At 37.5% G+C, this 17213-nt stretch overlaps 1 protein-coding gene across 1 annotated transcript in view; it reads right to left on the reverse strand.

Moving 5' to 3' along the window:
- CPB2 (carboxypeptidase B2) overlaps nucleotides 1-17213 on the reverse strand; it is a 46920-nt gene that overhangs the window by 4277 nt on the left and 25430 nt on the right. Inside the window, exons 7-10 of the mRNA XM_007186834.3 lie at nucleotides 11723-11833; nucleotides 9170-9263; nucleotides 3206-3408; nucleotides 383-470 (exon numbers count right to left, since the gene is read on the reverse strand). Coding sequence (XP_007186896.1) covers nucleotides 383-470; nucleotides 3206-3408; nucleotides 9170-9263; nucleotides 11723-11833 — 496 coding nt within the window. The remainder of the gene's footprint in view (nucleotides 1-382; nucleotides 471-3205; nucleotides 3409-9169; nucleotides 9264-11722; nucleotides 11834-17213) is intronic.

A 17213-nucleotide genomic window follows, 5' to 3' on the forward strand; every position in this document is an offset into this window, starting at 1 on the left:
ATTCCTAGATTTGTACAGTGTTCAACCTGCACAACCTTACATGGTGGCCCTGGGCATCTTAAACATTCTTTTGACCCTTTATGACTTTTTCTGCTTCACTCAACTAGTGTGATACCAATTCTATAATCCCTACTCTATAGCACTGAGCATAATTTCTTAAGTATCATTTTGGTTTCTTTTTAGTATATTTATGTATTAATATAGCCTTGTTCAGTACTGTCATAGCTATTATGCTTCCAATTCTAACTGTTATAATCCGATTGTTTTACATGGGACCATGTTTAAAGATTCCACTTGGAAAAATTAAATCCACCCAGAAAAACCAAACACAAATTTCTTTAGTACCTCACAGTCCCCTAAGATCTTAAGAAGAAATACTTACATAAACTTTCTGAACCACTGCCATGTGTATATCTCGTATTTTTATTAGTATTCTCAATAGCATGGACTGCTTCACTGGCCACTAGAGACTGAAATCAATAGGATATGGAATTTCAGTTAATGTACAGCTTTAAAACAAGACAGGTAGAAGTTTCTTAAAAATAAACAAAAACCCAATCATATATTTAGTCAATCAAACTGTATATATGAAGAAATAGAGAGCAGAATGGTTGTTGCCAGGGGCTGGGGGTGGCGGAGGGAGGAGAATGTGGAGATGCTGGTCAAAGGATACAAACTTCCAGTTATAAGATGAATAAGTTCTGAGGATCGAAAATACAGCCTGGCGACTATAGTTAACAATACTGTATTATATACTTGAAAGTTGCTAAGAGAGTAGATCTTCAGTGTTCTCACCACGAAAGAAGAAACTAATTATGTGAGGTGACGAACGTGTTAATTAACTTTATTGTGGTAATCATTTCACAATATATATGTGTATCAAATCGTCACATTGTACACCTTGTACTTACACAATGTTATAAGTCAATTATATCTCAACAGAGCCGGGGTGTGGAGAGAATTGTATATATGAAAAATCTGCATGTATCCAAGAGATAAATTGAGAAGAATAAATTAACTTTTAAAAATGTTTTTCTCTTTACGGAAATCACAGTTGGGTGGCTTTAGACACAGACTCTTCCAATATATTGACATTTTATTTAAGTTGAAGAAAAAATAATTCTCATATGCCTTTTTTAGGAATTCATTTATTTTGTAAAACAAAGTATATGTAACCAAGTTATACTGTAAAACAAAGTATAACTATATTTCAAAGGCAAACAACTAGACAAAACTTTCACCAAACTTTAAACCCAGCTTCTCTAAACAATACACATATGTCAGCAATGTATGATTCCCTCCTCATCCTTCTCACAAACTCTATTTCCTTTTCGTGTAAAATGTCTAATACCTCCGAAAGACTCATCAAATAAAAAAGTTTATATCCCTGGTGTGCTGCAGGGTAGTAACTAAGTCCCCTGTTCCACTATTTTTGTTTCTAGCTTATGCACATCTTTTCTGAAATTGGCACTAGCATCATGGTATTCACTGTCCCTCCCTTGAAGGACCTGAGGAATATCAGTGGATATGATATTGTGCCATTCCTCTGCTCAAAACAAAAGTTTTAATGGAACCCCCTGATCTACAGAATAAAATGTAAATTTATTCTGACACTCAGACTAGGTGACCTCTTCTTCACAGGCTGACCTCATCTACTTTCTGAGGGATCAACTTCCTTTTTTTGCCCCTACGTTCCCCTGAACGTACTTCCTATGGGGAGAACCTTGGCCTCAGCTTAGAAAGGTCTTCCCCTCCGGGTCCACTTACAGAAATCCTATCTTTCAGTATCTGGCTGAAATTGTGCCTGTTCCTTCACTTCACTGGCACTTTATCATTCCTTTTTCTTTACAGTATGCCACATCTTAATAGATTATAAGCCCTCGGGACAGGGTCTTTATCCCCTCACTTATCTGTTTCCTTCTGAATGAATTAATGAGGCCACCCCTAGCTATCCCAGTCAGAAGTGAGTTGTACCATCTGTGCCACTTACTTAGTAGTTACTATACCTTAAGAGTACAGCTATCTGTAACAATTGCTAATGGCTGAGCTCCCTAACCATATCATATTCTCCTAAAGGGCAGGGTCCTACCTGATGCTTCTTTCAATGTCCATCAACACAGTATTTTACACATAATAACTCTCAACAAACACTTGTGATGATAGTGATCCAAAAATAATTCAAAATCACACTAAATCTATTTCCAGATCATGATGAATATCCTCTCACTTCTTCAAAGATAACACCAATAAAGGAGCTTTCCTTAAAAGTTTTCCCTTGAGAGGAAAAAGGAATCATAAGTATCAAGGATGTTTCTGTTCTAAAGGAGTTATTCTTAGCAACTGCAAATAACTTTATATTTGTCATCAGGAATTGCTAGCCCCTAATGTGGCTATAGTTTATTCTGTTAAGAGAACCAGAGCAAAACAAGTCAATAAGAAACAAACCACTACATAAAGATCAGACCTTGGGCAAGAAATGGACTGTTGCCATAGCATTTCCATTGTCTAGAGAGCATCTGGGATGAGGATTTGTCCAGACCTAGCCACAATCCATCAAGAACCCTTGCATCCTTTGCCATTAACCCAAGCATAGAATATCTGGGACCAAAAAGTGATGAGGGGATAACAGACTGTACGAGTCCTCTTTGAACTCACTATATCATCCACTGCATTCCACAAAAGGAGGGAGGTCTTGCCTCAATGCTGAAATTGGACTTGCTTTTAATAGGACCAAACCCCTGCAAGTTAGGAAGGTCAGTGTATAAACAATTCCCAATGCTAGTATCAAATCGATAAGTATTGTGCTAAGACTTGACCTGTGGTGGGCTGTTGTAGAAAGCTAGCACCTACAAACAGACCAATAATTCCAGAAAGTTTTGTCCTTGTCCTTGTTCATATGGCTTCATATGTAGATCAGGTCAAGGTAGACTGGTTCCCTCCTGACATCCCAAGAGCTTGTCTGACATTTTCCTAGAGAGCCCCTCTGCTAGGCGGAAGTTCATGTCCTCAAAATAAGGCTCAGTTCTTTACAATCTCTCAATGAACCCTGACCTAGGGTGACTCTCAGAAATGTTAGATCAAGATATAAAGCATCTATCCCCCTTTGTCCTCTACAGAACATTTTTCCCCACAGTTTTTGATTCTTGAACTACGTATTATTTTACTTCTGAAATGCTAATGAGAAAATTAATTAAGCAGCACTTACTAGTTCCTCGTGGTCTTTGCTTTTGCTTCTGCTATAGGAATACGGAAACACTATCTTCTGGGAGTATGAATGCATGCTGACGTAAGCTTTAATGTGGTTGATGTTTCTTCTCAAGAAATCAGCCACTGCCTTCACTTCTGGTTCCGACTCAGGGTAAAGTCCACAGTAGGTTTCCGAGCACGAGAAACTCGAGGCACCTTCCCCTGTAGTGAAATTGATGGAGTGGATTCATAAGTAGATACGCAACCTATTGTAATTTGTGATCTCCCTGACCATGTATTCTCCTAATATATAGGGTGTAACATTTTTCGATAAATGGATTCACTCGAGCTCTGTAAAGAACATATTTCTAATGTCCCCTAAATGTTGTTTATGTTTATTTTGAATTCAAATATTTACATGCCCTCATAGCAAGCCATCCAACAGTTGCTGCCTGAGGGCAGCCATCTCGCAGCCTCGAGAAAGTGGCTAAGAGAGTCTCAGAAATGTCAGCTCTGCCTCCAAACTTGTGGTTACAAGAGAAAAACAAACCCCATTTTCTTTCATCATTGTAAGTTTGGTTTTCCTGACATGTGTAGCTTAAAAATCACTAATTACACCGTGATGAGGAGTGGCCCCCACTCGCTGCAACTGGAGAAAGCCCTCGCACAGAAACGAAGACCCAACACAGCCAAAAATAAATAAATAAATAAATAAATAAATAAATAAATTTATAAAAAAAAAATCACTAATTAATACAGCCCATAAAAGTCTCATTTGAGAACTCAGAATATGTAAGTCTGCATTCAGTGCTACTTCTAACTTGCTAAAGTGGTTTAGTAAGTAAAACGGAATGGTGATATTTGGTGCTAGACTAATATGTGTTCATTCCTTTGAGAAATTATACAAAACATCACTTCAGATGGTAGCCTGACTCCCATCACTTCTCTCCTCTGTACCTAATTCACAGCGGTAGAGCCCCAGGGAGCCACCTCTGACCCAGAAAGATTCTTCCCTCCTGGAAACCGTTTATTAGCCCCAATTTGGGTCCCTCACTTGTCTTTTGCCATTCGGAATCCCTCCACTGATAACTTGAAATCAAGATGCAGATTCTAGTTTCAGTCAAGCTGCTCTCTTGAAAACAAAGAAGATAACAATAATAACATCAACAGCTGACATCCAAAGAACACAAGCTATCTGTCAGGAACTCTGCTAAGACTTACAGGCGATATCTCATTTAATCTTTACAGCAAACCTGTGAAGTAAATGCTCTTATTTTAGGAGACTCAAATTGGGCACCATTGGTGGTAACCATTCTTTACAGTAAGAGGCTATGTATCATATTGTTAATCACCCCATCACTTGATTTCAATCTTGTCTTTGCCATTTAATAGCTATATGACTTGGGTAATTTTTTTTAACCTATGAGTCAAAAGTTGATGTAATCCAAATTAGTCCTTTATAGGAATGAGTAACGGTAATGAAAGATGAGGCCTTAAACTGGACACTACTTTTAGACTTCCATTATAAGGACTGTTTGGAATCCCCATTCTGTGTAATATCAACAGAACTTTTGTGGCCCAGCAGGAAATCTGAATACCCATATGATCTCCGGCTTCCCAAAGCAACCAAGCAAGACAAATTCTTTTCACTCAATGGGTATTTTACATTAAAAAAAAAACACTTGTGGCACAAGATGGGCATCTGACACCGTCAACTCTTAACATGTTGGAAATTTTCGTTTCAAATATACTTCTGTTTTATTTTTTAAAATGCCAGTAAGGCACTGCTAACTGTTAAGACTCAACAGCAATTTTAAAAAGTTCTAGTCTTCTATTTTGGCATTTAAGCTGTCTATCACTCACTTGCATTTCAATCAATCTTCTAGAGTGGTTGAGGAAGAGTAGAATTATTGGGCATGCCCTAGGAGGCAAGTCAATCTTGATTTTTTTAAACCTATCTATACCTCAATTTCCTTATCTACTAAATGGGTAAATTATAAAATGCTTTTCCCAGCGCTGGCATATACTGAGTGTTTAGTAACTTGTTTATCAGCATTATCATCATCATCACCGTCACATGGATTGGGACACAGAGAAGGCCAGTGTGCATTGCAGAGATGAGATGGGGAGAGAAAGGAGCCACTGACCTCCCTATAGCGCTCCAGGCCCAGTTCTAGTCTGTTTCCGAGGTCTGCCTGCATCCCAGTCCTTGGGTTCCATGGGCTACTCCATGATCCTTACGATCCTTACAGAGCCTGCCTTCCTCTTTTTTTTTTTTCCCCTTCAGTACTTTTATTTTTTCATTTATTTATTTATTTTTGCCTTGTTTAAAAAAAAATTTTTTTTTTATACAGCAGATTCTTATAAGTTATCTATTTTATACATAGAGCCTGCCTTTCTTACTTAAGCTTCCTCTATTTTCTTCCTTTTATTGCAACAGAAACAGCCTTAATGTTTGTCAAACATTCCCCCCGCCCCCAAGAAAATGCTGTGCTGAACACCCAAGGTCTTTCCAAGTATTTGTGTTAATTTTGAATCAATAATGTTATTGGACAAAACATTTTTGATAGTTTAGTTACGTTTGAATACTTTTAATTTATTTAACCTCATATGTACAGAGTTTATCATTTCAAATGTAATCAATAAAAAAATTATTCATGAGATATTTTGTGTTGCTTTTTCATACTAAGTCTTTGAAGTCTGGTGTGTATTTTATACTCATTGCACACCTCAGTTCAGACAAGACACATTTCAAGTGCTCAATGGCCACATGTGGCTAGTGGCTACTGTACTGGACAGTGTAGCCTCAGATTCTCATTTTGTGACTGTGATTCTAGAGATTTCAAACTTTTGGTTGAAAGAGCCATGCGGAGTCAGGAGACTTGTGATTGAGATTCTGTTTTGCCATTAAATAGGCATGTTAATCTGGGCAAGCTACTTCATCTCTTTCAGCCTAAGTTCTTCATCCGTACCAAGAGGTGCTCGGTCTTCCAGGTCCCTTCACACTCAACCATTCTTTGATCTATAGGCAATGAGATCAAAAAAATATCTAGAGTAGGCACACTCATAGAGACAAAAAGTAGATTAGAAACTACCAGGGGCTCCTGTGGGTGGTGAATAAGGCGATACTGCTCAATGGTTACAGAGTTTCTGTTTGAGATGATGAAAAGTTTTGGGAATGGATGGTAGGTAGTGATGGTTGCACAAGATCGTGAATGTACTTAATGCCATTGAACTGTACTTAAAAATGGTTAAAGTGGCAATTTTATGTTATATATGTTTTATGACAATTTTTTAAAAAATTGAAAGACCGTATGGTCTCTAGGAAAAGAAATAAAAGATTTTCCACCCCATGCCAGTTGCAAAAACTGTGTAGTTTAACTTACTATTTCAGAAAATGAGTGGAGCTGTTTTAGGAAGTTTGATATCAGAGGTCCTCATAAATACCCCCTGTTATGGACTGAATTCTACCCCCCCCCCAATTCATATGTTAAAGCCCTAACCCACAATGTGCTATATTTGGAGATAGGGCCTTTAAGGAGGTTAATAAAGGTTTAATGAAGTCATAAAGGTAAGGCCATGATCCACTATGGCTCTTGTCCTTATAAGAAGAGAGAGACAACAGGGATGCTTGCACACAGAGAAAAGGCCATGTGAGGACACAGCAAGAATGCGGTCATCTGCAAGCCAAGGAGAGAGGCCTCAGGAGAAACCCACCCTGCTGATAAACTTGATCTTGGACTTACAGCCTCCAGAACTGCAGGAAATAAATGTCTCTTGTTTGAGCCTTACAGTCTGTGATATTGTTTTATGGCAGCCCTAGCAGACTAAGATACCCCTACACCTATTCCCATCTCCAGCACACACACACACACACACACACACACACACACACACACAATTTTAATACAGAGGAAAGGTAAAATGAACATAAAATGAATAAGTAGGCTTGATATATCGCTTCCTATTAATAAGTGAGGTGCTCTTTTAGATCCTTTACAAAGTATCTTAAAGGCACATTCTAGGTGTAGGGACAAGGAAAAGATTAGATTTAATTCTTTTTTTGCACTGTCTTACTCACATATTACTGAAGAGATGCTGGGGCACTTGGCAGAAAAGAGTTCCTCACTGTTATTGTTTGTTTTATGTGAAGCTCTCTCTTATCCATATGCTTGCTGCTTCTGTTTCTGCTTTTAACTCTTGTGATATGTAATAATACAAAACCAGGCCTAATCGGGACCTGAGATATTACTTAATGGCAATAACAGAATACATCTTGAGTACTTGGCTATTCAAATTAGGTAATGCTAGTTTTACCACGAAAAACATTAAGTAAAATAGAGCAGCAAAAGAGCTTGCGGATGAAAGAAGTTCCAAAAGGGAACTTATAACTGAAGAGTGATTGTCAGACGTAGAAGAATTTCAACAAATTTGGAGTTAGTCAGCCTGGCTTTATAGCCCAGCTCTGCCACTTCCTAGCTCTGTGCTCTTGAGCAAGGGACTTAACCTTTTAAAGTCTGGGTTTCTTCATCCATGATGCATAGATAATGAAACTCAGGGGATGGAATATATAAACTGCTCAGCACTTAGCAACTGTCAGCTCTATGTATTCAGAGGTCTTTTATATCAGCTGCTGTTTCTCTGGCTTCCTGCCCAATTATCACTGCTGTGGCAGTCTTTACACCTCAGTGGGCACTTTCATTGAACAATCTTAGCAACAGAAGAAACCACTAAGTGATTCCCTTGAGCCTGAGGCAGGATAAACTGTTCGCTCCTCGGTTTACTTACTGTATCTGTAGCTCTCTTAAAACAACTAATTTCATGCACGTGTTCATTTGAATAGCTTTCAGAGACCCCTCGGTGTGTCAGGTACTGCACTAGGTAATGGTTAGTGGTCCCTGCCCTCATGGGGTTTCTGACTTAGAGGAAGGAGGAAATGAAGAAAAAAAGTAAGTACTCTACCGAAAAGTTTTCATAGCTACTCTGGGATAATGATGAAATGTTCAAAATCATGAATTTTCACTTCTTTTTTTAAAAGGAAATACAGAAGATCATGTACCTAGGACTATGTAGAGTAAAGGAATGGGAGGAAGAAGATGTATCTGTGGTTTCAATAGCTGTGCTCCCTTGTCGTCACATGCTCCCACCTCCAAAAATATGGGTGATTCCAGCTCGTCATTAAGTTTAGTGTTGCTTTGTAGTTGTTTCTCAAATGCAGTAACTATGAAACATAGTGAGGGGGTGGTGAACTAACACCTACCTCCCTGAGAGCAGACAATATCCCCGAATGCCTAAATCAGTGTTCACCGAGGGTCTTAACTCATTGGAATCAAGGAGCAAGGAGCTCCCACAGTGCTGGACACAAGTTTCTCTTTACGATATTCATGAAAGAAAGAACTTAAGAAAGTGAATAGTGAATACAAAACAAAATGTTCTGGGAATTCCCGGATGGGCCAGTGGTTAGGGCTCCACGCTTCCACTGCAGGGGGCATGGGTTCAATCCCTGGTTGGGGAACTAAGATCCCACAAGCCAAAGGGGAAAAAAACCCCACAAAATGTTTTGCAGCACTATAGAAGTCAATATTTTCCAAAGCAATTGAAAATAAGAGGTACCCACCCAACCCTAGCCTTTGATATCTTCATAATGAATGTTATTTGTTTATGAAAGTAGGAAATTTAGTGGTCACTTCCTTATGATTTTAGAGAAATAGAATTTTAGAATTTTGAAGCTAGAAGGGACCTTAAAGAACTAGTCCAACTTCCTTCTTTTAAAGGTATGGATGTGGCAGGGAGGAACAGGGTAAGGGTGTTTTGCTGATTTGAGTCAAACTTCATAGCACTACGTTTAACCAAAAAGTTTCTTATTTAAATTATCTTCTGATTCAGATAGGCCTCCCCTCTAATCAGTTTGAATTAATGGGCTTTTAGGAATACCACCTTTTAAATGAAGAGACATTTGCTAGAAATAAAGCAAACAACCTACCACACCAGTGTTTGGAGTCAAAGTTCCTGTTCAGGTCTGTTCCAACGCAAGAATTGTTTTCATGAAAAGAACGGTTCTTTCTCCACATTCGATTCTAAATAAACAAAACACAGGTAACCAGGGCAGCCATGTTTGCAGTTCAGGAAAGACATGACTTTTAAAGCCTAAGTGGACAGTACTGTGTTTCTTTCCTTCAACCCCATCTCTTTGTCCTGTCACTGTCTTCACAGTACTTCTTGCATAGCCCCTGTTCTATCCAGGTCTCAGCTGGGTTCACTCAAACTTGAATCAACTGAAATGGTGATATTTCATGAGCTTTGACCTATACAAAAAAAAAAATTCATTTGGTTTTGCTAGGCTGCTTACTGGCCTTCTTATTTGGCCTTGTTTCCTTTAATTTTATGCATTGTCATTTTAAGTTCCTTCTGCGAAAAGTAAAATAACTTGGTGTTTCAACTCAAATTAAAACCATGAGTCATGAGGTTTATTTTTTAATTGAAATGTATTTGACATATAACATTGTATAAATTTAAGGTGTTCAGCATGTTGATTTGATACATTTACATATTGTAATATGATTGCCATTTTTGGGATAGCACCTCTATCATGTCACATAAATTATCATCTCTTTTTTGTGGTGGGAATAATTAAGATCAAGTCTTTTAGCAAGTTTGATGATTATAATACAAAATTGTTGAGTCATGAGTTTCAATGCTCTCTTTAGATTGAATTCAACACTCACTTAAAACCTATAGGAGGCAGAGCTGTGAAGACACCTCTAGCCTGATGGCTCCTTTGATTGTACCGATTCAACTCTGGTTTTTAAACGTAAAGCAAATACCCCATTGGGTTCTTGGGGTAATCTGGGAATTTGATCATGTAAACAGTTGCACAGACTTTGTTTAAGTTCTGGGTTGGGGTGACACGGCACACTTTTCCCTATTCCACCAACACTTCTGCCAAGCCTCCCAGTTTGCTTCCAACCCCAGCCCTGTAATTCTGGTAGCAACAGTTGTTCTGAGGAAATCAAGTTCTCATACTTCAGGGACTAATTGGCAGAGTTAAGATACAAAGGACAGTTGGGGAGTAAGAATATCTAAAAGGTGGCTGAATTCCACTGTGATTCCAGTGAAGGCATAAATTTATTGTAATAGCAACCTACAAATGTGACCATTTATTGAACACCAATTTTGTGTTAGGTACTATGCTAGGTATTTCTTATTTACTTAGTTCAGGGTTTGCTCACTCCTACGGACAAACTTTTGCTCACTGTATTCGTCTTCCCTGAGATGACTTTTTCATCAATCTCCTTCACTGTTCCTATCTCTTCTGCTTAAATTACCCTCTACATAGAATAATTCCTGTATAATTCCTTATGTATCTAATCACTGCAATTATTCTCATTCCCCTTAGTGTTTGTATGTGCTATTCAAGGAGGTTTTTCATATATGTTCAACTATGTTTTTATGTGCCCCTCATTAAATTAGAAAGGACTGTACTTCATATTGCTTGAGTGATTTTACATGAATCATGATGTTGATGGATTAGAAATAGTAATGGTTTCCAGTATAGATGAGACGGACCATGATATTCATACTTATGTTCATGATTGAGTTAAAGGGTACTAGGATTAAATTCGCATATTGGTTGGAATGCAATTCTGCTACCATGCATGTTCGGTTAGAATGCTGTTCTAATTCTTGCAATTCATGCTTTTACAATCAAAATACCATTCAAACGACTCCTAGCAAGAATGAATGGATGTAGGCACTGTGCATCAAGGTAGCTAACATCACAAAAAGAGATACAGCCAGACATTGTGCACCTCCTGTTGGGAGAACACACTATTACAATGAAGTAGTCTTGCCAAAAACGTCAAACCTGAATCTTATAAAGCTTCCAGAATCCAAATATCAAGTTTTAGAAAATACAGAGGACAAAGGAACATGGCAAAGCAATTAGCAAATCCAGATAACAGGAAGCTCTTTTCTTCAATGAAAAAATTGCAAGGAAATAGAGAAAAAGAGAGATGGAGAGAGAATCTACAGATTAAAGTAAAAATAAAAGCTATAAACCAATCACAATATATTAGCCTTATTTGGATCCTGAACCAAAGAAATAAACTTTTTGAAAAGTTATGATACAATTGGAAATTTAAACACTGCTTGGAAATCTTATGCTAGTAAATAATTATTGTTCATTTTTAGGTATAATTGTACCGTTATTTTTTTAAGACCTCTTTTAGAGAGGCATACTGAAATATTTATTGATGAAATGATATGGTATCTGAGATTTGCTTCAAAATAATATGGGTAAGATAGAAGGGAGTTGGGGATAGAGATGAAAAAGGATTGGCTATGAGTTGATTGGCTGTGTGATGGGTACATAGGAGTTTACCATACAATTATTCCCACTCATATATGTTTGAACTTTTCCATAATGAATTAAAAATTTTTTTCATAATAAAACCATTATGCCAGGGTCCAGGATTCTATAAATAATTCAGCTTATGTATCCTGTATCCCCTGTTTCGTTTTCTTTACCTTCACCTACCTTTTTCCATGTGTAGTCATAACCATCCACGTTAACCACCGGCATAACATAGAAATCCATGTGCCTCAGAAGACTGGTAGGCAGATTTTCTTGCCCATGGAAACGAGTTACCTGCAAATTAAACCAAGTATATCTGATGATATATCTTTTATGTCCTTCTAAGCTTAGTCTGTGTCTTCTTCTTTAACTGAGATATAATTGACATATAATCCTTGAACAACACAGGTTTGAACTGTGTGGGTCCACTTGTATGCAGATTTTTTTCAATAGTAAGTACTATAGTACTGCATGATCTGCAACTCATTGAATCCACAGATGCAGAACTGTGGATATGGAGGGCCGACTGTAAAGTTATGCCTGGATTTTCAAGTGTAGGGAGGGTGGACGCCCCTCATCCCTGTATCGTTCAAGGCTCAAATGTATTAATTTCAGGTGTATGATATAATGATTCAAAATTTGTCTATATAGTGAAGTGATCACCACAATAAGTCTAATTAATATCCATCTAGTTAACATCCACTAAACTTAGTCTATTTTTTTATTAAAAAAAATTTTTGAGGGCTTCCCTGGTGGCACAGTGGTTGAGAATCTGCCTGCCAATGCAGGGGACACGGGTTCGAGCCCTGGTCTCGGAAGATCCCACATGCCGCGGAGCAGCTAGGCCCGTGAGCCACAATTGCTGAGCCTGCGCGTCTGGAGCCTGTGCTCCGCAGCAAGAGAGGCCACGATAGTGAGAGACCCGCGCACCGCGATGAAGAGTGGCCCCCGCTTGCCGCAACTGGAGAAAGCCCTCACACAGAAACGAAGACCCAACACAAGCCATAAATAAATAAACAAATAAATAAAAATTAAAAAAAAAATTTTGAGATGTTTAGATTTGCAGATTCAACTTTCAGGAAGAGTATTAATTCCTTGAAAAGTCTGAACTTAGGGTACTATGTTGCTAAGTGATGGTAAATGCCCCGGATGTGGGACAATTGGTCTTCCTATGTATGGAGGCAGAAAATACAACCATCTATTTTCTAAAACTTCCTTCAAGAAACAAAAAGAATTCTTTATTAAAGCTTAAAGCCCACTACAAAGATTTAAGGAAACAAAAACCTACATATATTTCCACCCTTTTCACAATAATCCGTTCTCAATCAAAGCTTAGACTAACCTTGTCTTATTCCCACACATGTCTAGATAATATTTTCTGCATTGTCCTTTTAAGTTGTGAGCTAAATTTTTGCTAGAATCGAGTTTGTTTCCCAAGCATCAGATCATTTGGCTTTAAAGCCAGTGGTAGCTTTTCCTAGGTACTGGCTATGAGTTTCGTAACAGATACCATCTGACACTGCTCTCCTGTGCTTTAGACTCATACCCAGCTTAAGGTCACATATTTTAACATGATCCAAGGACATCCACATTCCAACGACTGAGAAGTTCACTCCAAAATGACCAAATATAGACGTAGCAGAACCACAAAGACAAATTTCAGCCAGTTAGATCATTTCATCTAGGACTAAGCTTTGGTATAAATTCTTCATTTGTGGCAACATTGTTACATTTTAATTCGTGGATTAGTTCACAATTAGTTGTTGATTTAAACTTTACTCAAAAGACTTTGTTAAATATTTTTTCATTGTTGATAAAAAGAAAATGTCTTTTTTAAAAATTGAAGTATAGTTGCTGTACAATTTTATATAAGTTATAGGTGTACAATATAGTGGTTCACAAAAAAAAAAGGAAACCATTGACAAAACTAGAAGACAACCTACTCAACGTGAGAAAATATTTGCAAATGATATGACCAATAAGGGGTTAATATCTAAGAAAAATGTCTTTTAAATCTTACCTTTGCTATAGCTAAAACTTTACCATCTTTTCTTTAAATATTTAAAATATTATATCCATATTTTCCTAGAACAACCATAATAGTCAAATTTAAATTATTTGCCATAGATAACTACTTATTAAATATGGGAGAAAAGAAAGCAAAAGTACAAGTTACTTTTTAATCTACTATAGGTCAGAAACAAAAGCTTAATGAAAAGGAAGTAATTTTATAGAATGAAAGAGGCAATCTTTTAAATAGTTGAGCAACTAGTTAAATACATTTTTATGCTACAAATTTGCAAATCTATGTTAGAGTCATTTTTCAGTAATAATGTGGCATTCATTATCAGAAAAAAAAGATTAGGAGATCTTATTTTCTTTCAAATAATAAAGCATTTATCATTTTTATTTCTACAATGTTTGCTGAAATTTTAATAGACATGCTATGGTTGGTTATTTTGTCCTTTTCACTCTCTTTATTTCTTTCCTACTTTAGCAATGGTTGGATGGGAGTCTTTCAGCAAAAAGTTAGTCTCTGAGAGATGATCAATGTTAGTCTGAGAATTTCTTGTCGCATAAGCAGGGCTCCAAACAGAAAGGGTGAGTGAGGGTTGAAATATAGCCTATACTCTGTGTGTCAAGCCCTACCTTCATGTGTGGTTGCAGCTGAAATCCCAGAGGAAGGGGTGCCTAGCTTTTAACAGTTTTATTGAGATATAATTCACATGCCAGAAAATTCACCATTTTTAAGTGCACAATTCAGTGGATTTTATATCACAGAGTTATGCAACCATCACCACTATCTGATTGTAGAATATTTTTATCACCCTGCCCACCAACACCAAAAACCAAAAACCCCTTAGCCATTAGGAATTACCCCCCTTCTCCTATCTCCTCTTCCCCCAGCCTGGCAACCACTAATCAACTTTCTGTCTCTGTGGATCTGCCCATTCTGGACATTTCATGTAAGTGGAATAATAAAATATATGGCCTTTTGTGTCTGGCTTCTATCACTTAGCATAATGTTTTCAAGATTCATCCATGTTTTAGCATGAATCAGTATGTCATTCCTTTTCATTGATGAATGGTATTCCATTGTAAGGATATACAACATTTTATTTATCCACTCATAAGTTGATGGACGTTTGGATTGTTTCCACTTTTTGACTTATGAATAATGTTACTTTGAACATTTGTAAACATATGTGTTCAAGTCTCTTGCCTATACACCTAGGAGTGGAATTGCAGGGTCAAATGGTAACTCTATGCTTAAACTTTTGAGGAACTGCCAAACTGTTTTCTAAAGTGTCTGCAGCATTTTATGATCCCAGCAGCAATGGATGAGAGTTCCAATTTTTCCACACTCTTACCAATATTTGCTATTATCTGTCTTTTTAAAATTTTAGCCATCCTGGTGGGTATGAAGTGGTATCTTATTGTGGTTTTGATTCATATTTCCCTAATGACTAATGATGTTGAGCATCTTTTCATAACGCTTATTGGCTATTTGTATATCTTCTTTGGAGAATTGTCCTTTCAGATATTTTGCCCATTTAAAATTGTCTTTTATTTGTCTTCTTACTGTTTATTTGTAAAAGTTATTTATATATTTTGGATATGAGTCCCTGATCATATATATGATTTGCAAAACTTTTCTCCCATTCTGTGAGTTGCCTTTTAACTTTCTTGATAGTGTCCCTGGAAAAGCACAAAGGTTTTAATTTTGGTAAAGTCCCATTTATCTCTTTTTCTCTTTGGTTGCTTGTGCTTTTGGTGTCATATCTAATAACTCATTGCCTAATCCAAAGTCACAAAGATTTACTACTTCTATGTTTTCTTCTAAGAATTTTATAATTTTAGTTTTTAAATTTAGGTGTCTGACCCATTTTTGAGTTAATATTTGCATATAGTGTGAGGTAGGAGTCTAAATTCATTCTTTTGCATATGGATAGCTAGCTGTTTGATTCTACACAAAGGCACCGTCTGGACTGGTGGTGAGCCTGTTTAGGTCCACAATTAAAGAAGATGAGGGCTTCCCTGGTGGTGCAGTGGTTGAGAGTCTGCCTGCCGATGCAGGGCACACGGGTTCGAGCCCTGGTCTGGGAAGATCCCACATGCTGCGGAGCAACTAACCTGTGCGCCACAACTACTGAGCCTGCGCGTCTGGAGCCTGTGCTCCGCAACAAGAGAGGCCGCCATAGTGAGAGGCCCGCGCACCGCGATGAAGAGTGGCCCCCGCTCGCCGCAACTGGAGAAAGCCCTCGCACAGAAACGAAGACCCAACACAGCCAAAAATAAATAAATAAATAAATAAATTTACTTATAAAAGTATTTTCAGAGTTGACATTTATCCAGTTATTTATACTTCAAAAGTAGGCCATCTAGATATCTAATCATGTCACTGAAATAATGTAACTTCTAGAACTCTCTAAGCCTCATAATTCTGACAGTATATCAACTGTTTAAAGACATGATTTTTTAAAATAACATTTTCAACCAAGTTGATCATGTTCATGGATCTAATTCTTTACTATTAATTTTTGATCTGTGTATCATGGGGCTCTCCAAGCATGTGTTATCTGGTGAGTTTTCACAGTATTCTATATATATATTTACAGTTATGGTTTTACATCTAGTGAATGAATCACTCTTCATGAGGCTGGTCGCTACAGAAATTATGCCTGACACACAAAGACAGTACATAAATATTTGTTGAAGGAATGACTCACCAGTAAGATAAGTAACATAACTGAAATCACTGTCTTACTTTTTAACACAAAAACAAAAACAAAAAGCAAGAAGAAAGACAAGGACGGAGGGTGCCAGAGGAGAGCACAAGAGCAAGTGAGCACTTATAGGGCAGGAGATAAAGGCTCGACTAATTCCTATCAGCTGGACCTGTGACAGATGATTACTCAGCTCTTTGCCTGGGGGACGCTGAGGCTTTGTCTTTCTTGCAATCCTAGACAACGACAACAATGCCTGCCAACAAATTAACCAACAACCATTCGACAGAGAATAAATTAGTACATAAAGGCATATAAGACACTATGAATGGAAGATTTTGAAATAAACTGTTATTCTCATGACAATTAGAAATACAGCAAAGAGCTCTAAGTCCCAGTTTTCTCCGATCTCTAAGTATGGATGGATAATTTAGACCTTCCCCAATGGCAAGAAAGTAGCCCAGTAGTAGACACTGTTTAAGTCCTCTCTGGACCCCAGAGTTGTATTTCAGCCTGAACCTGCAGCATTAATTTAAATTTCAAATACAAGAAGTGGATGTTGAGTGCTGATTATGTGGACCAAAAAATACACAGTTACGGGGAACCAAAAAAAAAATGACTTTAGAGATAATCATTGCCCTTAAAAAGCTAAGAAAAGTGTTAAGTTGGAAAGGAAAGAACTACAATTCAATGTTATAACAATTCAGTGTTATAAGAACCAAAACAAATGACTTTAGAGATAATCATTGCCCTTAAAAAGCTAAGAGAAGTGTTAAGTTGGAAAGGAAAGAACAACAATGCAATGTTATAAGTATAATAGTAAAATTGGGATGTGCACAGTGGCCCAGAAGAAGGCTGGTTAATTCTGTGGGGCGTTTGGGGTTGGAATTCCTAAAGGGTAGATCAAGGTAGCAGGAAATTCAGGATACGGGTGAAGGGTGGTTTGT

Source organism: Balaenoptera acutorostrata, chromosome 18 (assembly GCF_949987535.1).
Source record: "Balaenoptera acutorostrata chromosome 18, mBalAcu1.1, whole genome shotgun sequence".
Lineage (NCBI taxonomy): Eukaryota > Metazoa > Chordata > Mammalia > Artiodactyla > Balaenopteridae > Balaenoptera > Balaenoptera acutorostrata.